The 26,315-nt window shown below is 42.6% G+C and overlaps 1 protein-coding gene across 3 annotated transcripts in view; it reads left to right on the plus strand.

The window, feature by feature from the left end:
• The window catches only part of hsd17b7 (hydroxysteroid (17-beta) dehydrogenase 7), a 73,267-nt gene that overhangs the window by 37,932 nt on the left and 9,020 nt on the right, over positions 1-26,315 (plus strand). For 2 of the 3 annotated variants that reach the window (XM_080196620.1, XM_080196618.1), the window contains exons 2-9: positions 5,872-6,075; positions 8,135-8,227; positions 10,997-11,111; positions 12,285-12,479; positions 13,677-13,781; positions 15,159-15,215; positions 23,436-23,534; positions 23,884-24,104. In XM_080196620.1, the coding sequence (XP_080052746.1) occupies positions 5,933-6,075; positions 8,135-8,227; positions 10,997-11,111; positions 12,285-12,479; positions 13,677-13,781; positions 15,159-15,215; positions 23,436-23,534; positions 23,884-23,985 (909 nt within the window). In that variant the 5' untranslated portion in view covers positions 5,872-5,932 and the 3' untranslated portion in view covers positions 23,986-24,104. Of the gene's footprint in view, positions 1-5,871; positions 6,076-8,134; positions 8,228-10,996; positions 11,112-12,284; positions 12,480-13,676; positions 13,782-15,158; positions 15,216-23,435; positions 23,535-23,883; positions 24,105-26,315 lie in introns of those variants that run through there. The other variant, XM_080196619.1, reaches the window with a different exon arrangement.

Raw genomic sequence — 26,315 nt, forward strand, 5'->3', positions numbered from 1 at the left:
CAATGTCTATGCCAACTGTCAAATACCAATCTATATTAATGCTACTTACCAGTACTTGGGCCATCACCTGCTATGCTTTGGCAATTAAAGTGCTCGTCCTGATGATTCTTAAATGTTGTGACAATGGCTGCCTCCGTCACCCTCTCAGCATGTTCCATATTTCCACCATCTTCTGGATGAAAAAGATTTTTCTCAGATTCCCTCTAAACCATTTACCCCTTACCTTAAACCATGCCATCTGGTCTTAGACACCTTTGACATGTGGAAGATTCTTATACTCTACCCTATATATACCTCTCATAATTTTGTATGTCTCTATCAGGTCCCTCCTCAGCTCCCCTGTTCCACAAAAAACAAACCCAGTCTATCCAGTCTCTCCTCATAGTTGAAGCTTTCCATCCCAGGTACCATCTTCAGTGCAATCACGTCCTTTTTGAGTGTTTTTGGTACTAGGCAAGAATTAGAACATAAGAACATAAGAAGTAGGAGCAGGAATAGGCCGTCTAGCCCTTCGAGCCTGCCCCGCCATTCAGTAAGATCATGGCTGATCTGAACTGGATCAGTTCCACTTTCCCGCTTTCTCCCCCATAACCCTTAATTCCCCTGTCTATCAGAAACCTATCTACCCATGATTTAAATATATTTAGCGAGGTAGCCTCCACCACTTCAACGGGCAGAGAATTCCAGAGATTCACCACCCTTTGAGTGAAGAAGTTCCTCCTCAACTCCGATCTAAACTGCACCTCCCCACAGCTTGAAGCTGTGTCCTCTAGTCCTGCTATCCTTTCTAAGTGGGAAGAATCTCTCTACCTCTACCCTATCCATCCCCTTCATTATCTTATACGTCTCTATAAGATCCCCCCTCATCCTTCTAAACTCCAATGAGTACAGGCCCAGTCTATTTAGTCTCTCTTCATAGGCCAACCCCCTCATCTCCGGTATCAGCCTAGTGAACCTCCTCTGCATTCCCTCCAAGGCCAATATATCCTTCCGCAAGTGCAGCGACCAAAACTGCACACAGTACTCCAGTTGCTGCCTCACCAGTACCCTGTACAGTTGCAGCAAGACCTCCCTACTTTTATATTCTATCCCCCTTGCTATAAAGGCCAACATTCCATTCGCCTTCTTGATCGCTAATTAAAAGCTAGTCCTAGTAATGGTGACCATGAAATTGTCAAATAAACCCATCTGATTTACTGATGTCCTTTCAGAAAGGAAATCTGCCATCTTTACTCACTCCAGCATATGCAATATGCTTGACTGTTAAATATCCTCTGAAATGGCATAATAAGCCACTCAGTTGTTCCACTACAGAAAAGTGAAAAAGGAATAAAGTGGGAACATGGAAATGGCAACAACATACCATGCTTAGTTGATCCTGCAAAGTCTTCCTCACTAATGTCTGGGGACTTATGCCAGAATTGGGAGAGCTATTCCCCCAGACCAGTCAAGTAAAAATCTGACATAGTCACACTCGTTTGAACATTGGCTGTAAGGGTGTAATTCACTAATACTTCAACTTATTCACAACATTTATTCACTTCAACACTATTATTCCCATGAAATTCACCTCCAAACTCCATGGCCTGGGCCTCCCTCTGCAGCTGGATCCTGAACTTCCTAACTCACAGACCACAATCAGTAAGGATAGGCAACAACACCTCCTCCACGATTATCCTCAACACCAGTGCCCTACAAGGCTGTGTTCTCAGCCCCCTATTAATATTCTTTATACACCTGTGACTGTGTGGCCAAATTTCCCATCAATTCAATTTTCAAGTTTGCTGATGATGCCACTGTAGTGGGTCGAATCTCAAACAATGACGAGGCGGAGTACAGGAATGAGATAGAGAATCTGGTGAACTGATGCGGCAACAATAATCTCTCCCTCAATGTCAACGAAATGAAGGAGATTGTCATTGACTTCAGGAAGTGTAAAGGAGAACATGCCCCTGTCTATATCAATGGGAGCGAAGTAGAAAGGATCAAGTTTTTAGGTGTCCAGGTCACCAACAACCTGCCCAGTCGCCCCATGCTGACACTATGGTTAAGAAAGCCCATCAACACCTCTACTTTCTCATAAGACTAAGGAAATTTGGCATGTCAGCTATGACTCTCACCAACTTTTACAGATGCACCATAGAAAGCATTCTTTCTGGTTGTATCACAGTTTAGTATGGCTCCTGCTCTGCCCAAGACCTCAAGGAACTGCAGAAAGTCGTGAATGTAGCCCAATCCATCATGCAAATCAGCCTCCCATTTATTCACTCTAAATACACTTCCCACTGCCTTGGCAAAGGAGCCAGCATAATTACGGACTTCATGCACTCTGGACATTCTCTCCTCCACCTTCTTCCTTCGTGAAAAAGATACAAAAATCTGAGGTCACATACCAACCAACTCAAGAACACCTTCTCTGCTGCTGTCAGACTGTTGAATGGACTTACCATTGATCATTCTCTATACCCTAGATTTGACTGTAACACTACATTCTGCGCTCTCTCATTTCCTTCTCCGTGAATGATATGTTTTGCCTGTATAGCGCGCAAGAAACAATATTTTTCACTGTATGTTAATACATGTGACAATAATAAATCCAATCAGACATCTGCATATGTCCAATATGACTAGCATGATAAACCCAGCAGAGATGATGGTTCAACAGTTGGACACAGTCAAAAGAGAGTTGCCCTCAAAGTCCTCAACATTGATGCTGACTCCCATAAGGTCATATGCCATCAAGTCAAATATGGGCAAGGAAACTTTCTGCTGATTATTACCTTTTTCAGCTGATGAATCAGTACTCCTCCACGGTGAACACAACTTGGAAGAAGCACTGAGGGTGACAAGGGCACAGAATGAGAGGAACTTCATGGCCTATCAGCTATATTGGCTTAGTAGTGCCATTGCTGACTGGGCTTTCTGAGTCCTGAAGAACATGTTTTCCAGACTGGGCCTGTGGCAGGTGGTGAGGGATCCAGCAAGAGGACAAAACCTACATGATCCTTGTCCTTGTACTTGTCCTTCTGGGGACATAGTCATGACTTCACACTAAGCATGCCATCTGTTGGGTTGTGTGGCACTACCACTGTGAGATAGATTCAGAACAGATAAAGCAACTCAAAACTGGGCATCCTTTAGCAGGAGCAAAATTGTATTCAAGCACAATCTATCACCTCATGTTCTGTTGTATGCTTCATCCTACCAATACCATCGAGCCAGGTAATCAAATGAAAACAGAAAATGCTGACAAGTCTCAGCAAGTCTGACAGCACGTGTGGAGGAAGAATAGAGCCAACGTTTCGAATCTGGATGACCCTTCGTCAGAGCTAGTTCAATGAGTACTGGAGCATTTACCTAAAAATGAGGTGTCAGTGCAGTGAAGCTGTAACACAGGGCTACATACATGCTAAACAGTGGAAATAGTATACAAGAAACAGTTAAGCCATCCCACTACCCATAGATCAGATCAAAGCACTCCTGCCGCATCCAGTTGCAAATGATGGTGGACCATTAAACAATGAAATGGAGGAGGAGGCTCCACAAATATCCCTCCCTTCAATGATGATGGAGCCCAGCACGTCAGTGCAAAAGACAAGGCTGAAGCATTTGCAACCATCTTCAGCCAGAAGTAGAGTGGATATGATCCATCTCGGTCTCCTCCATATCACAGATGCCAGTCTTAAGCCAATTTGATTCATTCTATTTTAGAAACTTTATCTTCTCAACTAACCTAAATATTTTGGCATTATTTTAGTCATTACAAACAAAATGAAATATAAGATGTATATTTTGTAGTTTTATGGGGAGTTAAATAAACTGCCAAAAATAGCACAGTTTGACATTTTGGCCAAAATATATAAGTTCATTGCAAATACAAGATCCATGTTCTTCCAGCTTTGATAAAATGGAGCGGTAACAGTAAATGTGCATTAGACAGTATATATTGTTGGTTGGGTGAACATCTCAAACTTTATATGCTGCTAAAATGGGGGCTTAAACTTTAGGGGTAATTGTTTTCTAAAGTACTGAACACAAATGAAAGATGGTCAGAATATCAAAAATCGTTCCCCCTCGCACACTTGCTTTGTTCATGATTAAAGTAGATTCAGGGATTAGGAATCCTTTGGCTGTTTGTTGAGTTGTAATTTTATTTCACAGGCAGAAACTATGTGGCTTAATGCAGTTCCTTCTGATGGTACAATCTTCTCAGGATATCTGCACTGCCTTCTTTACAAATTATACTTCGTCCCTTTTTTTTGTCAATGATGATTATGTGGTGCAAATCTTTAGGCACGTTAAAGTTTATTTATTAGTGTCACAAATAGGCTTACTTTAACGCTGCAATGAAGTTACTGTGAAAATCCCTAGTTGCCACACTCCAGCGCTTGTTCGGGTACACCAAGAGAATTTAGCATGGCTGATCAACCAAATCCACACATATTTGGACTGTGGGAGGAAAACTGCCCACCCGAAGGAAACACAGGGAGAAAGTGCAGCCTCCGCACGGTGACACAAGCCGGGAATCGAACCCAGGTCCCTGGCACTGTGAGACAGTGGTGCTAACCGCTCTGTCACCATGCCACCCCCATTAGTGATGTAAAACAATTAACAAGTTAAGAGACATTCTTGAGATTGCAATATATAGATGATCTGGAGGAGGGAACCGAGTGTAGGGTGTCGAAATTTGCTGATGACACCAAGATTGGGGGAAAGGCAAATTGTGCGGAGGGTGTGGAGAGTCTGCAGAAGGATCTAGATAGGCTGGGCGAATGGGCCAGGAAATGGCAAATGGAATTTAATGTTGGCAAGTGTGAGGTGGTCCACTTTGGTAGGAAGAATGGTAGGAAGGACTATTACTTACGTGGCGAAAAACTGCAGCAGGCGACGGTGCAGAGGGACCTCGGGGTCCTTGTGCATGAGTCGCAAAAACCCAGCCTGCAAGTGCAGCAGGTGGTCAGGAAGGCGAATGGGATGCTGGCCTTCATAGCGAGGGGGATTGAATATAAAAGTAGGGAGGTCTTGCTGCAGCTGTATAGGGCATTGGTGAGGCCGCAGCTGGAGTACTGTGTGCAGTTTTGGGCGCCGCACCTGCGCAAGGATATTTTGGCCCTGGAGGGAGTGCAGAGGAGGTTTACTAGGCTGATACCGGAGTTGAGGGGGTTGAGCTATGAGGAGAGGCTGAATAAACTAGGCTTGTACTCGTTAGAGTTTAGAAGAATGAGGGGAGATCTCATTGAGACGTATAAGATGATGAATGGGATGGATAGGATAGAGGTGGAAAGACTCTTCCCGCTCAAAAAAGACAGTAGGACTAGGGGGCACAGCCTCAAGATAAAGGGGGGGCGGTTCAGAACGGAGTTGAGGAGGAACTTCTTCACTCAAAGGGTGGTGAATCTCTGGAATTCTCTGCCCGTTGAAGTGGTGGAGGCTGCCTCGCTAAATATTTTTAAGAAGCGGGTTGATGGGTTTTTGATAAGAGAGGGGATTAAGGGTTATGGGGAGAGGGCGGGAAAGTGGAACTGAGCCACGACAGATCAGCCATGATCTTATTGAATGGCGGGGCAGGCTCGAAGGGCCAGATGGCCTACTCCTGCTCCTATTTCTTATGTTCTTATGTTCTTATAGCACTAACAAAAGATTTTACACTTTTTGCCTCCTTCCTAACATTGTCTTCCGCGTGCTCACTTCAAATTACTATGTGTTTTCCCACATTGTCAGGATTCTGGCTTTTAAACTTTTCTGTTGGAATTACCCCTGCTTAATACACTTTTGAAGGGGTTCTATCATTATGGCTAACCTCCGCTCTATATTTTATCATTGCAGTATGTGTTACCCTTGAAGTTGATAACAGCTTTCTTTCTTTGTCAGTGGCATTGGCCTGGCTCTTTGTGAACGCATTCTTTCTGAAGATAACCAGATACACCTGTGTATGGCATGTCGCAACATGAAGAAAGCTGAAACTGCTAAGTCCGAACTTCACCTGTCACATCCTGGAGCTGACATCAGCCTTTTGAAAATAGATGTTGGGAATATTAACTCAGTGATCAAAGCAGCAAAAGAAATAAGACAAAGGTACCATAATATCATGATTCATAATATTGTTAATATAGCATGAATTTAATGACTTGGTAATTGTCAGTGTTTTTCAATGATTAATTCAGTAGGTCAATATGATAGAAAATTTTCAATGCCACTTTATGTAATTGAAATAAAATGCATTTGTTGTAGGTTTGAGAAATACATTCTTTCAAATTTAAATTAAATTTTTTCCATTCATTTATTAAGCTTGTGTTTTGTGCGCATGATTATTGCCTGGTGATGCATTTCTGCACTGCCTTCAATGTTTAAATGTCTCATAAGTATCCCTGAGACCCACTTTCAAGTTATAGTTTGACCAAGGCAAGGCACAGTTCAGTCATTGAATCCTCTGATTAGTATTCTTGTATTGATTTCACAGGCCGTGTGGCTTTATTGATTGCTAGCCTGCATTATTTCAACGTTTTGAGCATTGTTTCTGGGCTCTTTTCAACTTTATTCTTTGCTAATTAAATACCATTCATGGAGATCTGTATGCCCGTTCAGTCTTCCTGTTTACAGTACCCGATGGTTGTCCACATTTATGTTCACCTACTTTTCTTGGTCAATTTGCATATTTTGTTCAACTCATTCTGTATTTTCTGAACTGCCTCTTCTGATTTCACTAACTTAATGTCAACGGCAAATGTAACAAGTTTGCATTGGTTTTCTACATTCAGGGCACTGGCATAAGTAAGAAACTTAGAGGTAAATCTTGGCTTTGTGCCGTTGAATTCAAAGGAATGAAAAATTAGGAGATGCCAAACAGGTTTTCGACTATCGCCATCTTTATTGCATAAAGTCAAGATCTACCCTGCAGTACTTCGTACCTCATCCCACCTCTAACAAGCACTCACTGTTGTCGACCATTGTGAACACACTGTGAACATAACCCATTGGTATAGCAACATCCACACTTGTCTCAAATTAGTTAACACAGCTTTGAATTTCAGGCCGAAAACAGAAATTGCTGAAAGTATTCAGGAGGTCATGTAGCAACTTTGTTTCTCTCTACGGATAACGTTTCATTTCAGTGGACTTTGGCTGCCTTTTAAATTTCAGGACCGGTTGATGCTGAGATCTGCAAGTCTTGTAACCAACCATGTGTGATAGCTGCTTTGCTGGGTGTGATTTCATAGAATCGTAGGATTTCTACAATGCAGAAGGAGGCTATTATCCCATCGAGTCTGCTCCAACCACAATCCCACCCCCAGACTCTATTCCCATAATCCCAAACATTTACCCTGCTAATCCCCCTGACACTTGGGTCAATTTAGCATGGCCAATCAACCTACTCTGCATGTCTTTGGAGTGTGGGAGGAAACTGGAGCACCCAGAGGAAACCCACGCAAACGTGGGGAGAACGTGCAAACTCCACACAGACGGTGATCCGAGGCCGGAATTGAACCCGGGTCCCTGGCGCTATGAGACAGCAGTGCTAACCACTGTGCCATCGTGCTGCCCCAAAAAACTGATTTGTTATTCTCTTCATACATTTTTGGGGAATGGAATATTTCCCTGTTTATGTCATTCAAATTTAGTAACAATTAGATACAGACCTTGATCATACTGCCACTTCTGCCAAAGCAAATCACTCCTCAAAGTGCCCTCAGACCAGACCCAAATGGAAGTTTAGCCCATCTGTACTGCACCCAGTTTTTTCAAATATTGTCTGCATTTTGTCATCAATACTTTTAAGGCTTCAGATATCAACACTACAGGAAGAAGAATAAGACAAAAATAGCACAGTTAGATGCAAAGGATAGCGTTCTTTTTGCTTTGCCCTCTAATTGAAGATGGGAGGAAGACAAACTATAATATTTAGAAACGTGAAATCAGTAAGATTTCCTTAGTCCTTCCCTAGATAAATGACCCTCAGTAACTTCTACCCGAATCATTCAGACAGCTTAATCTTCTTTGTAATCTAAAAACCTGATCGACCAGTTGTAATCCAACATCTGGTATTAATTGTTAATAGCAAAACAATACTGTGCATTTTATGGATATTGTATAAACATCAGTTTCATTAATTTGTTAATACTTTGTTTTGTTACAGGTATCAGCATGTGGATTACGTCTATCTAAATGCTGGGATTATGCCAAATCCCCATTTCAGTTTGAAAGCCTTTCTAAGTAGTCTGCTGTCCAGGTATTGTACCAAGTGTTTGGAAATAATAGCTTAAGTTGCTGAATCATACTAAACAAGAATGTGCTTAAATGGCCTTTCTTCTATTTTTCTAATCCACTGCATGAGCTGTTTTGTAAATTACTGAAAAATTATAGCTCTGATTTTAATTTTACCCAAAAGTGGGAATGGAATAGTTTGGCTCAGACACAGTTTTACACCCTACCTGATGATGCTCTCCATTGGAGTGCTAAAAGAGAAATATCCTTCCAACTTGTCCTGTTCTCATCAAACAAGTTAGGTTAAAATTGACATTTACATTTAGTGTGCTATTATTTATCTCTGAGATCTTCCATTGTGTATTTCCAAGAAGCATCCACACTGTCACCTGGACAGAATTTTATATTACCCCACTGGCAGACCTGTAAACAAGGTGGGTGGTAGTAACATCCCTCAAATGGATTTCCCACAAGACTCCTGCCCACCCCACCCTCTTGGCAATTTTATGATAAGACAGGCCCTTGCCTCAATTGAGGTACTTGACATTTCATAACAAGCCTCATTTTTCAGTGGTGCACGGGGTTCAGGCCAGCGGGAAAGCCCACAAATTGACCCTGCTCCAGCCTTAGGTAGGAAGTGAAGAGTGCAAGGTACCTCCAATGGCAGCCTCATTTCAACAGTTGCCTCTCCCCAAAAATTCTGGCCTCTCCAGTGCTTCTTCCCTGCTAGTGTCTCACCAACACCTCTGCCCACCACCATCCCCGGCCCTCAATTCCCATCCCCATACTGTGACCCCATTATTTAACTGGTCCTGGGCTCCAGGACTTAGGCTAGGATTTTCCAGCCCCATCATAGCAGGACCAGTCGTGAGAGATTTGGTAGCACAGCCAAAAGTCCATTGACTTCAATGAGACAGACAATCTAGGGAAGCGGTGGGACCAGAAAATTCTGCCCTTAGACTCTGTGGTCTGCTTACAATCCCATTCCTGTCCACTGCAGCTTCTTGTGCTGCTGAGACTAAAGCCAATCTATGGCGGGACTTCCTCCCGAGTGAGGGGCAGAAGCCCCGCATCCAGCCAATTAACAATGGCTGGATGCGGGGACAGGGACAGAAATTCTGCCACCCCTAAAATCTGAGCTGTGGCTGTCCTCTGCAGAAATTTCTGTCCCAAAAATGGATTCAGCAGGGTCATTATTACTTGACCTTGGAGAAGACCAAAGCATGTTGTGAGCACAACCAGACCTTAATTACCTAGGTATTTATATCTCTTATGATATTGTTCAGGTGAAAAGTGGCTCTCAGTTCAATAGGAAAACCAGGGTTCTGAATACGACCATAAGACCTAGGAGCAGAAGTAGACCATTCAGCCCATCAAGTCAAAGAGATCATGATGTAACAATTCCCAATTCTACTTTCCTGGTTTATCGCCATAACCCTTGATTCCCTTACTGACTAAAAATGTGTCTCTCTCAACATATTGAATGATCCAACCTCTACTGCCTTCTGCAGTAAAGAATGCCACAGATTCACTCAGGTGTCTTTACCCTTAACTATTCTGACGTACTTCTGGTTGGACTCGCATCTTCCATTTTCAGTAAAGCTAAGCTCATCAGTATTCTGTGTATCTTAACTCAGTCAGCCATCTCCCCTAAGCCTACTTACTGACCTACATTACGTGACAGTCTTGGCAATGCCCTAGTTTTAAAATTCTCATCCCTGTTATGGAATCCCTCCATGCCCCCCACCACCACCACCACCCCCCAGCTCTTTAATCTCTTCAGCCCTATAACCCTTTGAGATTGCTGCAATCCTCGGACTATGGACTTTTAAGCACCTTCACTTCCTTTGCCCTGCTATTGGAGTCCCTAAGCTCCATCATTTCCTTGCTAAACCCCTGTCATTTCATACACTCCTTAAAACCAATCTATTAGATGAAGTTCTTGGTCATCTGTCCGAATCTTATGCTGTTCAGCATTAAAATTTGTTTGATAAGGCTATTGTGAAGCACCTTGGACATTTTATTGCACTAAATGCATCATATGAATGCAAGTTATTGCTATTGTAGAAGCATGTGTAATGATTTCAGAAGGGGGCTATGGTAGGGGCAAGCAATGATGCACAGTTATCATTCTGAGTAATAGGATGCATGTTCAGATTGCTGTGAACAATGCATAAGGAAGCATTTAAAAAAATACAAAATTTAAAATGAAAGGGAGAACTCTTTTATTTTATAGTCTCCTGATTTGTTTCACAGAGTAGTTACTGATGCTTTGACCTCAGCAAGTTAAAAGCTACAATACTTGCTTGAATTTCACGGGGATTATTTAAACAGTACCTATAGCTGTCGAGGACTAATTTATCCTTAAACATTACTACCATGCTGTTGACTCCAAAGTAATACCACTAGACTGGCTAAACTTCTGAAAATCTATTTGAGGAGCCTTGAAGAACACAAATTGCAGGGAGGGAGAGATAATGTCAACATTATCTCAGCATATTATTACACTGGCTAATGACCACAAATTTATTGCAGTGCCCACCCCCTCTTCTTAGAAGTAGAAAGTTTAAGTAAATTGCATTTCATCTAAATACATGCAAAATTAATTTGTTACGAAGCCTATAATTAAAATTCACACAAAAGTGAATTCCAGTTATATAGTAGACTGAGAATATAAGCCTGAATGTCTTAATGCAAGCCAATGAAAGGGAAAGCATGTGTTATCTATTTGTGGTTAAGATAAATTGAGGTTAATAGTCATATTAACTTGTGATGGTGTTTTCATTTTAAATAGAAAAGTTTTCATCATGTTTCAAACGGGGCAGGGATTGCTCACCCAGGAAGATTGGCTTACAGATGACGGACTACAGCAGGTCTTCATGACTAATGTCTTTGGACATTTCTTACTGGTAGGAATGCATGTGTATTCACTACAAGTTGATGTGCTTTCATATAAAGACCACCTGCTGTATATTGTCAGAAGGCTGGTACTAATTCAGTTTCGTATTGAGCCATGTGTTTAGGAAGCATGGATGTCAGTTTCCCTTTCCATTCTCCACAGTTTTTACCTTCCCAGCATCTTCTCCTTGGCAGACTGCAGCCAAAGCTAAAGAGACTCACCTATTCTTTATTGGGGTAGAGTGGCCACTGACAAGTACCCTCACTGGGTATAGATCCAGCAAGTAAAATCAGTGCCCCAATCTCCATCTTGTTATGGATATCTAGAATGGACCCAAAACCCATCCTTTATGATTGAGGTTGGAACGTAAACATTGAGCTAGAGGTCATTCAATCTAAATGCAAGTACCCCTGCTGGATATCACCCCTGGATTTGAAGACTAGTCCCCAGTTGCCAGGATTGTCTGGAGTGTTGCACAAGCCTTTTATCTTCAGCCACACTGCATGTTCACTATCTTGCCTTGGATGAGCTACAATTTTCTGCAGTTGAATTATTGGAAACACCTAATTTATTACATTCCTCCCACCCCCCCTCAGCACCCCCCCCCCTCACAAATACTGCTCCCTTACCACATTCCCTTCCCTTCCCAGCCATTGTCAAGCTGAACAAGACTGTTCACAGTCTGTTTCTTATTCAGCCTATGCAGAATGTCCAAACCATTCGCCACCAGAAAGCCAGCCTTCTTCCACCTCTACAGCACAAACTGTTGTAGTGATCTGTATATTTACATTAAGACTCATGCCACAAAAATTGTAATTTCTTTATGTATTTTCACTTTTAAAATGTATTAATTTGTAAGTTACATATAAGATGCATCCAAATAATTTCCTTTCCCTCTTCTGCCAAAATTTAGAAATTCTAGGTTGAAAATTTGTCTTCAAACTTCTGCTTCTCTAAAGAAAGCAAATTACTGTTTACAATGAGTAAAATTAGAAAATAAAACATGTAGTCCTAAATTTATATACCATATTCAATGAAGCATCTATTGTGACCAAAAGCAATGAATTTAACACCTTAGTCTTTTCTAAGGCATCACAAAAAAAAAGAAAAAGGTCGAGGAAAATATTGAATATGTTATACACCTAAACTATTATTTTTTATTATCAAGAATGTCTATTCCTAGATACGAGAACTGGAACCTGTACTCGGTCAAGGTGGTTGTGCATCACAGGTAGTTTGGACGTCTTCTAGTAATGCGAGAAAATCTGCCTTCAGTCTAACTGACTACCAGCATAGCCAAGGCCAGGAATCCTACAGTTCTTCCAAATATGCTACTGACCTACTGAATGTTGGCTTGAACAAGCACTATAATAGCAAGGTAAACTTGGTATCAATTGTTGCAACACACTTTAATGCAAATCTAAAGATTGTGATGAGACATGTAAGTAAATTTGAACAAATTATTTGAGAAAAGTAGCATTCTTAAAGTTAGAACATGAATCACTTTAATAATGAATCTGTAAATATTTTCCTTATGCAGTGTTCCTGTTTATACAAGTGCTTTCAGTCATGAAGTACTTACAAGTCGGTTGGGGTGTTGGAGATTTTTCTGCCCATTAAAAGATGCAACAAATGTAAGACAAGGGGTAATTTTCATAGTGGCCCTTGTCAACTTTCCTGAAAGCAGGACTGGTCTATGTTCATGATTGTGCATAGCAGGTTGTATAATTGATGCTGAATTTGTATCACGTGTTTTGATGCCCAAGTCATACACTTTTATTGTGTTTTATGAAAGCATGGTGGCACAGTGGTTAGCACTGCTGCCTCACAGTTCCAGGGACCTGGGTTCAATTCCCAACTTGGGTCACAATCTGTGTAGAGTTTGCATATTCTCCCTGTGCCTACATGGGTTTCCTCTGGCTGTTCCGGTTTCCTCCCACAGTATAAAGTTGTGCGGGTTAAGTGCATTGGCCAGGCTAAATTACCTTCTTAGTATCCCAGGATGCATAAATTAGAGGGATTAGCAGGGTAAATGTGTGGGATTACGGGGATACAGTCTGGGTGGGATTGTTGTCGTGCAGGCTTGATAGGTCGAATGGTCTTCTTCTGCACTCCTTCTAAAATCAGTCCACACAAAGAGGAAAAGATGGGATGGAGGAAGGAGAAAATAGTATCAACACATTCCAGCACACACTTCCATTGACTATGATTAAAACAAGTGACTTTTGTTTACAGCAGTGCATAATAATGCTGCCATCACATTTCATAGGAAAACAAGATTAAAAACAAGTTGTCTCCACTGTCAGAAACACAGAAAATCAATTCCTGGATTCTTTTAACTTTTAATGGGATGAATTTCTGAACTTTTATTGGCTGGTGCTGTAGATTGGGTGCTTCATGTGTATCACGGAAGGAATCTGTCCTTGTTATTGTTCTCGGCTTCATTGTCAAAAGAACATCTAATCAACTGAATGTTTATTGTTTCAACATATTGCTGCTTTCGAACATGAGAAGGGATTTTAGAATTGCCACAGGCATACTTTAACCTAGTTCTTTTATCTGCTGTCGTTTCCAGGGCCTGTTTTCTAGCGTGGTGTGTCCGGGTCTTGTTTTGACTAACTTGACCTATGGTATATTTCCTCCTTTCTTCTGGACATTAATTACCCCCATTATGTGGCTGGTGAGTAGAATGGCCAGGATCCTCCCAAAACTGTTGCAACTGTACACTACTCTGGTGCGGCCGCACTTGGAGTACTGTGTGCAGTTCTGGTCCCCACATTACAAGAAGGATGTGGAGGCTTTGGAGAGGGTGCAGAGGAGGTTTACTAGGATGTTGCCTGGTATGGTGGGGAGGTCCTATGAGGAGAGACTGAGGGATTTAGGGTTGTTTTCGTTGGAAAGAAGGCGGCTAAGAGGGGATCTTATTGAAACATATAAGATGATTAGAGGTTTAGATAGGGTGGATAGTGATAGCCTTTTTCCTCGGATGGAGAAAGCTAGCACGAGGGGGCATGGCTTTAAATTAAGGGGGGGTAGCTACAGGACGGATGTCAGGGGTAGGTTCTTTACCCAGCGGGTGGTGAGGGATTGGAATGCCCTGCCTGCTGCAGTTGTAAATGCGCCTAGTTTGGGGGCGTTTAAGAGATCTGTGGATAGGTTTATGGACGAAAAGGGATTGGTATAGGCTAGTGGGTCATTGTTTTTGTAACTGGTCGGCGCAACATCGTGGGCCGAAGGGCCTGTTCTGCGCTGTAACGTTCTATGTTCTATGTTCTATGTTTAAAAAGATTCTAAGTCCCCAGTTGTCATGAAAACAGGAGTAACTCCTTGGCAATTTTTTTTTTAGCATGATTTTCAGATTGAATCTCCGACACTCTATGCATTACAGGATTCACTCTGAAAAGCTTGAGGCCTATTCCCACCCAAGAGGCAGGCAGCATACTGCTGAGTATGCTCGGTGGCCTCACATTGCCAGCCTCCCAATCACTGGCCAGCCCCAATCTCCCCAACCTTCCCCGACAGCCCCGATCACTGTCTTCCTTCCTTCTGCCCACAATCCTGAATGCAAGGTGGTGGTGGGACTGCTATCCCCAGCCAATGGACAGTACCAGTTTGCCCCTTGGGTAGTGCTCCTTGCTCCCAAACTCCTGGAGGGGCCTCAATGGCCTCTCTTCACTCCACCAGGATCGGCCACCTGTTCCCCATTAGTGGCGAGCAGTTGCAAACCCCACTGGAGTGAACCACTCCAGGCAGGGTGTGGGAAACACTAGTGGGCTTGGAGACTTCAGTCCCGGGCTCGCTAATGACATTGAAATCCAGATTTCCATATGGTAATCAGCTCTGTGCCGATTTTCAACGTGGAGGTGATTACTCTGGACACCTTCGGCTGGGAGACTCTTGAAGGCTGTGACGCCCAATGGGAATTATGTTTCGTAGCCCACTGCACTGCAAGGAGAATGGCCCCCAATATCCCTGACATTTTCAAGTTATTTAAAAACAGCTACCATGATGTGTTTGTACTGTTAATAATCTTTGTGTTACTTGTTCTTTTCTTCAGATTCGTATATTCATAAACTCATTTACTCTGAGCCCTTACAATGGAACAGAAGCATTGGTATGTAGCCTGATAAAAATATAACAATTTTATGAATCATATTACAATGTAATTCTTTTTTATCATCAACAACTCACAGCATGTTATGTGAAACAACCGTTTTAAGTTCTTTGCTGGTCAAATTGTATTCCCAAAGGACAGTCATTAGAAATCTTCATCAGAACACCTCCTTTTGGAAGTTAAAAGAATCCAGGAATTGATTTTGCATGCTTTTTGATAATGGAGACAGCTTGTCTCTATCTGTCCCTTTTAAATGTAATGACAGCACACATTGCTAATGAAATTGCCTAACAAAGGCAAGACAGTAAATTCGTCTTATACCTTAGAAGTCATGAGATGAAATGTAAATTTTGAACAACATACAAATTTACCAGAAATATTATGCAAATATTTATGTTTAACATGCTGGTTCAATAATGTTAAAGACAAGAGGTTTTTTTTTTAATAAACTTAATAGTTTGACATTGTAGGTAGCTGTGAGCCCTCAAATCACCCTCACTTCTTCTAGTCCTTTATAACAAGCTCAACATAACTTCAGCCCACTTCTCAATTAGGAAATGGTACACAATATCCAAATAACCTTAGAGGAGGCATAAAACAAGGGAATGGAATAACCTAAGAGGAGGAATCAAACAAGGGATATTCTGATTTATATTGGCAGAATATGGGTTCTAAAGAGTCTTGGGTTGTTTTCCAAGAAGAAGTGACTCATGCTTATGGCAATGCTTTCTGGGAATTGGCTACTGCAATCTGCTCCCTTCAGTCTTGTATGCAAAGAAAGGCTATTCTAGTTTTTGAATTGCGCAGGAAAATTAAATATACTGCAGCTGTATTAAAGTTGTAAGAGAGCTATGCATTGAATTCCAGTTCTCGTTTTGTGTTCTGTAGCTGTCTTTATGTGGCCAAGATCATCATTTGCTTTGACCAAAGATGGTTCCTTATATCTAAACATAGCCCAAGATTCAAAAGGCTGCGCACTTTATTGACTGCATTCATTGGCTGTGAAATGTTTACTCTTGAACTTTCCGACCACATTTTATCACATGTGGTAAAAATGGAGACCATGTGGTGCTGTGATAGCATCTCTGCCTCTGAGCCAGCAGCTCAGGGTTCATGTCCCATTCCAGGACCTGATGGACAAGCAAGGCATGTTCACAATTGGAATCTCTGCCATCACTATCCATAGTTCCAGACTACATGTAATAATGTATGTTGCCATAGCAACTTGGACACCTCAGGAGGCTGGTTGGCTCATTTGGTCAGATGATTGGTGCCAACAGCACAGGGTCTAATCACTATTCCACTTGGGGTTGGATTCAGTTCAACCTCCTTACCCTACTTGTGTTGGAGATCATGCCGCTTTGGGTCAGATCTGCCTTTTGGGCAGAGAACTCAAGAAGAAGCACTGGTCAAAATCTCCCAACAAAGATTTTAGTAATAAAAAACAGAATTTTCTAGCCCTGCCAGTGGAAAAATTCCAAGTGAGGCCAAACGTTAGGCCAGAATTTTGCCGTACTTTCTCACCGCTCTCTCAACAAGAAGGGTGGGAAAATTCCACCCTTGGATTTCTGCCAGCAAGAAGAGAAGGTGGGATTTTTCCCTCAGCGTTTTCATGCCAGTCTATTGGCAAGTCGACTTTTCCACTGGTCCATGTCAGGAACTCTATTTTGCATGCATTATCGTGTCATGAATACTCAGTAAAAATACAAGTTGCCAAATCACATTCTTGCTCCTAATTTATGTGCAACACCAGCAAGAAATTAGACTGGTCTAATTCACAAACAGAAATAAGTGACATTTAGCTACCCACCGTCACTTCGCTCTTAACTTCCAGGTGACTGCAACATTCAAAGTCTACCTGCAATAGTGCTGCACCAAGTTGCCACCAATGCCCATTACAGCTGTGTAAGATGAGACTGAAATATTTCAGAATAAGTATGTTGCAACTTGGAGGGACACCCTCAGGTGATAATGTTCCCAGGTATCTGCTTCCCTTCCTAGATGGTAGCCGTCATGGATTTCAAAAATGCTGTCTAAACAGCCTTGGTGAATTCCTGCAATGCATCTTGTAGATGGTACACACTGGGCCCGATTTTACCATTTTCATTGTAAGTGCTGAATCTGGGCACAATTCAGATCCAACTTGGAAATCTGCTTTCAGGCGCCCCCATTAGCACTTAAGAACATAAGAACATAAGAAATAGGAGCAGGAGTAGGCCATCTAGCCCTTCGAGCCTGCCCCGCCATTCAAGAAGATCATGGCTGATCTGTCGTGGCTCAGTTCCACCTTCCCGCCCTCTCCCCATAACCCTTAATCCCCTCTCTTATCAAAAACCCATCAACCTGCGTCTTAAAAATATTTAGCGAGGCAGCCTCCACCGCTTCAACGGGCAGAGAATTCCAGAGATTCACCACCCTTTGAGTGAAGAAGTTCGTCCTCAACTCCATTCTAAACCGCCCCCCCTTTATCTTGAGGCTGTGCCCCCTAGTCCTACTGTCTTTTTTGAGCGGGAAGAGTCTCTCCACCTCTATCCTATCCATCCCATTCATCATCTTATACGTCTCAATGAGATCTCCCCTCATTCTTCTAAACTCCAACGAGTACAAGCCTAGTTTATTCAGCCTCTCCTCATATCTCAACCCCCTCAACTCCGGTATCAGCCTAGTAAACCTCCTCTGCACTCCCTCCAAGGCCAAAATATCTTTGCTCAGGTGCGGCGCCCAGAACTGCACACAGTACTCCAGCTGCGGCCTCACCAATGCCCTATACAGCTGCAGCAAGACCTCCCTACTTTTATATTCAATCCCCCTCGCTATGAAGGCCAGCATCCCATTCGCCTTCCTGACCACCTGCTGCACCTGCAAGCTGGGTTTTTGTGACTCATGCACAAGGACCCCGAGGTCCCTCTGCACCGTCGCCTGCTGCAGTTTTTTGCCACTTAGCTTGAAAAAAAATTGTGGGTCTGAATTGTGCTGTGGGTGGGGCTTAGCGCACCGGAAACGATCAGAGCTCTGAACTGCACACGGGCAGTTAGAAACAAATTTGAAAAAGCATGCCCATGTCACATCACTTCAGTGCTGCAAAAAAAGGATAAAGTGGTCCTGGAGCGATGGCCCCCACAGACATCACCCCCACCCGCATAACATAACTGTGTCCCTTATCCACCCACCCCACTACCCCCGCTATCCAGACTGATCGCAATCCCCTACCCCCATTTCCACCCCCCCCCCCCCCCCCCCCCCCCACCGACGTGGCAGCAGACCCCTGTGTCCCCCAGTTCCCCACACCAGAGATCCACCTAGCATCAAACCCCCGCTCCCCCCCACCCCCCCAACGCCAGTGAGCGATCGGGCCTCCCCCCCCCACCCCAATTCCCCCGCCAAGAGATGCCTCCCTCCTCCTCCTTACCCCCCCAAACCAGAGAACGATCTGGCCTCACGCCTGCCTCCCCTCCCCCATCTGACCTCCCTCCCACCCCGTCACCAAAGAATGATCCGGCACACCTCCCTCCCCCCGCCCCCCCAACCAAACAACGATTTGCCCTTCCCCCCTCCCCCACCAGACAACAATCAGGCACCCCCTCCTCCTCCCCACCCCACCCTCCTCACCAGAGAATGGCCTAGCCCACCTCCTCAGCACCACCACCACTGCCCCGCCCCGCCCACCTCACTGTCACCGATCTGAGTTAGAGAGCCATTGGAAGCCAATGATATCTCTTCAGCAGCTGGAGAACCCTAAATAGACTTTTATTTAGCGTGCCCATTTCAGCCCGAATACAAGCGTGCTTGTTAATTTGGAAAGGGGGAAATGCTAATAAAGTTGGATGGACAGTTCATTAGTTCAATTTAAATGCATGCAAATACATTTAAATCGCCGTTGCACCGGTTTCGGGCAGGAATCGGATCAGGCTTTGGGACTCAGGAGGTGAGTTACTTACCGTAGGATTCCTAGCTTTTGATCAGCTCCTTTAGCCACAGCATTTGTGTGGTTAGTCCAATTCAATATCTGGTCAAAGATAATCTCCCAGGACTAATTGTTGGGGCTTTAGCAATGGTAATGCCATTGAAGATCAAGGGATTCTCTGTTGTTAGATTCTCTGCTGTTGGAGATGATCATTGCCTGACACTTGTGTAGCATAAATGTTTCTTGTCACTCGTTAGCCCAAGCCTGGATATTGTCCAGATCTTACTGCATAGGGCATAGACTAGTATCTGAGGAGTCATGAATGGTGCTAAACATGGTGCAGTCATCAAAGAACATCCCCACTTCTGACCTACGATGGAAGAATATTCATTGATGAAGCAGCTGCAGATGGTTAGACTGAGGACACTACCCTGAAGAATTAATGCAGTGATGTCCTGAAGTTGAGATGATTAACTTCAAACCACCGCATCCACCTCCCTTTGATGCCAACCAATGGAGAGTTTTCTTCTTGTTTCCCATTGACTCCAGTTTTGCTAGAGTTCCTTGATGCCACACTTGGTCAAGTGCTGTCTTAATATCAAGGACAATTGCCATTTGTTATTCCTGAGCTGGCAGAACTTTCACCTGACTTTTACCCTATAGTTTGTTAGTTACTGGCTAAACCTGCCTCTAAACCCTTCGTGCCTGATGTCCTTAAGCTTATATGGAAAATACCTTGGGATGTTTTACTGTATAAAAGATACAATCTAAATGCAGCATGTTGCTGCAGATATGATAGTGAGTTAACTGATCTCATCTCTAACATTGGCACTATCAATTGGCCTTTATATCCCAAGGCTCCTGGGAATTCCTATTTACACATTATTAACCCTAAGTGAAAAGTGTGTGGTGAAGAACAGGATAGTGGTTAGAGAACAAAGAAAATTACAGCACAGGAACAGGCCCTTCGGCCCTCCAAGCCTCACCAACTATGCTGCCTGACTTAACTAAAACCCCCTACCCTCCGGGGACCATATCCCTCTATTCCCATCCTGTTCATGTATTTGTCAAGACGCCCCTTAAAAGTCACTACCATATCTGTTTCCACTGCCTCCCCCAGCAACAAGTTCAAGGCACCACTACTCTGTGTAAAAAAAAAAAAATCTGCCTCGGACATCTCCTTTAAATATTGCCCCTCACACCTTAAACCTGTGCCCTCTAGTAATTGACTCTTCCACTCTGGGGGAAAAGCTTCTGACTATCCACTCTGTCCATACCTTTCATAATCTTTTAGACTTCTATCAGGTCACCTTTCAACCTCCATCGTTCCAATGAGAGCAAACCAAGTTTCTCCAACCTTTTCTCATAGCGAATGCCCTCCATACCAGGCAACATTCTGGTAAATCTTTTCTGTACCCTGTCCAAAACCTCCACATCCTTCTGGTAGTGTGGCAACCAGAATTGAACACTATATTCGAAGTGGTCTAACTAAGCTGCAACATGACCTGCCAATTTTTAAACTCAATGCCCCGGCTGATGAAGGCAAGCATGCCGTTTGCCTTCTTGACTACCATCTCCACCTGCATTGCCACTTTCAATGACCTGTATACCTTACACCTAGATCCCTTTGCCTATCAATACTCTTAAGTGTTCTACCATTTACTGTATATTTCGTATCTGTATTAGACTTTCCAAAATGCATTATCTCACATTTGTCCAGATTAAACTCCGTCTGCCATCTCTCTGCCCAAGTCTCCAACCGAACTCTATCCTGCTGTATCCTCTGATGGTCCTCATTGCTATCTGCAAATCCACCAACCTTTGTATTGTCCGCTAACTTACTAAGTAAACGTTACATTTTCCTCCAAATCATTTTTATATATATTACGAACAGCAAAGGTCCTAGCACTGATCACTGAGGAACGCCAATTATCACAGCCTCCATTCAGAAACGCACCCTTCCACTGCTACCCTCTGTCTCCTTTGACTGAGCCAGTTTTGTATCCACCTTGCCAACCCACCTCTGATCCCATGCAACTTCACCTTCTGCACCAGTCTGCCATGAGGGACCTTGTCAAAGGCCTTGCTGAAGTCCATGTAGACAACATCCACTGCCCTACCATCAACAATCATCTTCGTTACTTCCTTGAAAAACTCAATCAAGTTCATGAGACACGACCTTCCCTTCATAAAACCATATCGCCTCTCACCAATACATCCACTTATTTCCAAGTGGGAATAAATCCCATCTTGAAGAATTCTCTCCAATAATTTCCCTACCACTGATGTAAGGCTCACCGGCCTGTAATTACGTGGATTATTCTTGCTACCCTTCTTAAACAGAGGAACAACATTGGCTATTCTCTAATCCTCTGGGACCTCCCCTGTAGCCAGTGAGGATACAAAGATTTCTCTCGCGGCCCCAGCAATTTTCTCCCTTGCCTTCTCTCAGTATACTGAGGTATATCCCATCAGGCCTTGGGGATTTGTCTAACTTAATATTTCTCAAGCACCCCCATACCTCTGCTTTTATGATCTCAATATGACTCAAACTGTCTACATATCCTTTCCCAGACTCATCATCCACCAAGTCCTTTTCTTTGATGAATACTGATGCAAAGTACTCATTTAATACCTCTCCCATTTCCTCTCGCTCCACTCATAGATTCCTTTCCTTGTCCTTAAGTGGGCCAATCCTCTCCCTGCCTCCCTCTTGCTCTCTATATATGTATAAAAAGCCTTGGGATTTTTCTTAATCATGCTGGCCAATGCTTTTTCATGACCCCTTTTAGCACTCCTTACTCCTTGCTTAAGTTTCTTTCTACTTTCCTTGTATCCCATACTTGCTTTGTGTGTTCCCAGCCTCTGAGCTTTGATAAGTGCTTCTTTTTTCTCTTTGACTAGGCTCACAATATCTCTCGTTATCCAAGGTTCCAAAACTTGCCATACTTATCCTTCATCCTTATAGTAATATTTCAGTCCTGAATCCATAGCAACTTACACTTGAAAGCCTCCCACATGCCAGATGTTGATTTTCCCTCAAACACTGCCCCCAATCTACATTCTTCAGTTCCTGCCTAATATTGTTGTAATTAGCCTTCTCCCAATTTAGCAGCATAACTTACCTTTATCCATCAAGCTTTGGTATGATTAAATCTTCTACCAAAACTGGGTAAACACACAAGTGAAAAATGGGTGAGGTATCGAGTGTAGATGGGAAGCATCTGCCAATATGAATTCCTGTTTTATCCCTGGATGGAAAAAATACATGTACAACAGCCAGGTTTTGAAGAACTTTTCATAACTATAAGTTTGTGATTGAGATGGAGAATATTTTTAGTCTGAAGAATAAATAGGATGGTTGTCAAAGTATCATCACTAGATAAGCTGGACATAAAATTTTCAATCTCTTAAATTGAGGAAAATATTTATTTATTGGTATCTTTTCAGTTTCTTTGCAACCTGATTATAAATTGAAGGTACCAAAATAATCATCATTTTTCTCAATAAAAACCTTCCATTGTTAAATGTATAAGCAATAAGAAACCATGACTAATTTATGCAGTCCCAGTTGTGTCATCCATTTTCAGTTTTCTAGCTTTTGTGTTTCAGCTTTTGCCTCCAATGTTCAATGGATCTTTGGAGATTGACTTATAACCCAATCATAGCTTGTTGTCTCCTAAACTCCCACCATGTAACGAAATAGCGAATAAAGCTAACTGGCGTATGGACCAGTTCTAGCTAAAAAAAAAATCATTGCAAAAGTGAATTATTTTCAAATGACTAATATTGAATGGCATGTTACCCTTTTTTTTTGATCATCATTTGGCCTTACTAGTCCGTAGATCTCTGAATGCAACATGGACCTTCCACTTGGAGTCCATTAAACTGCCAGTGACTGGCTGATGGAAGATGCCTGAGAGTAGCCTATTGAGTACTAGTGATAATTCTCTGCATGTAAGGAGGCAGCTTATCTCTACCTTTGTTAGTGATCTGCCCACACCACACTTCTGAACTTAAACAAATGCTTGTAAATGACCTGCATCCAACTTCAATCCATCAAAACAAATGCATTAGATTATGTTCCACAGGACTAATTTAGAGAGTGATGCCGGATCTTTGTTGAAGATTATGGGTGCCATATTTGAGAGATAATCACTGACCTGCCATGTTAATGTGAGGAGTTGGCACACGGCAATGCCACATTTTGCTCTAAATTTCCAAATGTTTTTATCTTCTTAAAGAAAAAATAGCTTGTTCACTGTGATTCCCATTAAGCTCCTTATTCGATTTCTGATTTTTTTTTTATTTTCTAGGTTTGGTTGTTCACACAGAAGCCAGAGTCATTGGACGCAATGGTGAAATACCACAGCTGTACATCTGTATTTGGAAATAATTACGTAGCCTCATGCAAGGTTCACTAAATGTTACCGCAATATTTATAGCTCCTTTTATTATATGTTTACAACAAAGAGTAATAGCTGTGCATTGGATTTTGTGGCATTGGATTTAATGACACTTGAATCAGAATACCTGGTGATATAAACATTTTTCAGCTTTCAATATTGCCAAAAATATTAGTCCAAATAGATCAGCAATCTGTTGCTGTCTGAGAAATCATCCCCAAAAGTCAATAACAGGCATTGTTGCTATTCAGAACTTCTGAAGGATGCCAGTGAGTTTTATTGAATTACTGGAAACAATTGTGGTGACCTGTCTGTCACAGCTTCCACTGAAATAACGGGCCTTCTGTTTTCTTCCTAGATGGATATCGATGTTGAAACAGCTGAAATATTTTATCAAGAGTTGTTAAAGCTTGAAGGCAAGATGAAAGAAAAGAATGGCATTACTGGGGACCATAGCTAACATACTGTAATATTGCTAATGGTACATGCAACAATTTTTAATGACTGCAAATAGAACTTAGTTTATTAAGAAGTGATTTGGAAAGATTGTATTCTTAACACTGGAATAAACCCTTTAATAGCAAGTTTAATATTTCATCAGAAATTCAGGTTACTGTTTTTATTATCAAATTTTATTTCTGAAATATCTACTAACATTTATGGGGCAGAATATTAACTGCCAGGGTGGAGAACAAGTTCTGTTGCAGGGTTAAATCCCTGAAAATCCCACTTATGGGCAGCACAGCAGCACAGTGGTTAGCACTGTTGCCTTAAGTGCTAGGGACATGAGTTTGATTCCTGGCTTGGGTCAATGTCTGTGTGGAGTCTGCATGTTTGCCGTGTGTCAGCGTGGGTTTCCTCCGGGTGCTCTGGTTTCCTCCCACAGTCCGAAAGATGTGCTGGCTGGTGCTTTGGCCATGCTAAATTCTCCCTCAGTGTAGCTGAACAGGCGTCGGAGTGTGGTGACTAGGTGATTTTCAAAGTAACTTTATTGCAGTGTTAATGTAAACCGACTTGTAACTAATAAATAAATTTTAACTTTAAAAATGCTGACATAAAACCAACATGTTTGTCCTCACTTTACTGAGGCATATTCCGAGTTGTATGGGAAACTTCAATGGAGCAGTTGTATCAGATATCTAAGTATACAAATACCCAATTACTTAGGCTTTTAACACAAAATTTTGGCTTTAGCAGCCAGAAGATGGGTTTCCCAAGCTGTGTGGAACTTGCCAGAGTGAATAAAGACTGGAGCATGAGCAGGAAGTCACTGATAAATGACACTGATAGGCTACCTTAAAGATTAAAACTGTACAGTTATTGCCGTGTGTGTGTGTGAAAGGCTTGCGCTCGAAGGACTCATTCCATCAGCTCCTCAACCTTTACATGCTTATTCAGCCGAAGTGAAAATTGTTTTAATTCATTGTATTGCAACCGCAAGGGATGTGAGACACATCCCCATAATAAGCACCCAAGTGATTCCCCTTGTGCAAATTGTAGGCCTTCATCTTCTGCTTTTCTATTCCTACATAGTGTCTGTGGCTTCAGCAGAGCATGAGGCAGGCTGCTTGTCTGCCTGCTGTGACAGCTGAGATGTCCATAGTGGACATATTCTAGATTTTCAGGCCCTTGAGAGCCCTAGCAAAAACTGCCCAACCTGCACCTGTGCAAGGGCAGACTCTGCTGTTGGGACTGTCGGCAGATGCTACGTGGAACTCTGTTGGAAATGGAGGGTGCTTCAAGGTTTGAAAAGTGGGAACACCTTCAAATGAGTCTCCACTTCTACTTGCCTTATCTCCATCTTCCCTCTCATGGTCCACTCGCAATTTCCTGCTAGCCAAGAGCTAAGGTGCAGTTTTTTGAACTCCACCAAGGCATTGAATGGTCAAGGGAAGGTCCCCTTCCTCCTATTTAAAATATCAGGCTGGAGTGTGAATATACTCAGTTGCCTGCCATGGCTCACACTCCAAGCAGGTAGCCACTCTTTCCGTGTAGGTGAACATTAGCACAAAGGCCCGATATATCATGACACTCATGGTAGAGATGGACTCTTCCGATCTCTTTCCAAGAGTGCACAGTGCCTCTGGAAATGTAGACACAACCACATAAATTTTTCATTGTTACTCCTATTGGCATCATGTGCTCCTCACCATGTATTAAATGAGCTACCTACACTAGAGCTCCTACTGAGATGCTTATTTCTGCACTAATTGATGGTGTGCATGAATCATGTGACAGTTCTCCCTCAGAGCACCCTCATTGGGGGACTGTTAGCCTTCTCCATCACCCTTGAAAGACCTGTGAGATTAAAGACATGAATTAAATTGACATAAGAAAAAGGTTCATCGTCTAAATTGTGCAGAGCTTGTCATTTGAGTTAATAGTTCTGATAGCAATTTAAAATGAATGACTATCATGCGCAAGTAGTATTCTGATACCTAGTTCTGTCACCAAGTCTGGGGGAGATCTCCATCTCTCTATTGCTTAATGACCCTGTTGACCTTCAACACTTCACCCTTTGCAATGGTCAGGAGATTCTCTGGAGATACGCACTTTCATCTGCAAAGAGCGAAAGAAAAGAGTAACAAGTTTGAGAAGGAAATTTGTTCAGGGTAGTGATAGGGGATGCCTGTGAGATGGCACAAAGCTTTGGGTAAGGTTGAATGTTGGCTGTTCTGATGAGGGATTGAGGAGGTGCCTCAAAAGAAGGGGATAAGTAAAGAGGCAAGGTGTGATGCTCTGAGGCGTGCTGTGGTGGATAATGCTGGGAAAATCAAGCGTGTAGAGATG

The sequence above is a fragment of the Carcharhinus amblyrhynchos genome, chromosome 9 (assembly GCF_965287045.1).
Source record: "Carcharhinus amblyrhynchos chromosome 9, sCarAmb.v2.hapA, whole genome shotgun sequence".
Taxonomy (NCBI): Eukaryota; Metazoa; Chordata; class Chondrichthyes; order Carcharhiniformes; family Carcharhinidae; genus Carcharhinus; species Carcharhinus amblyrhynchos.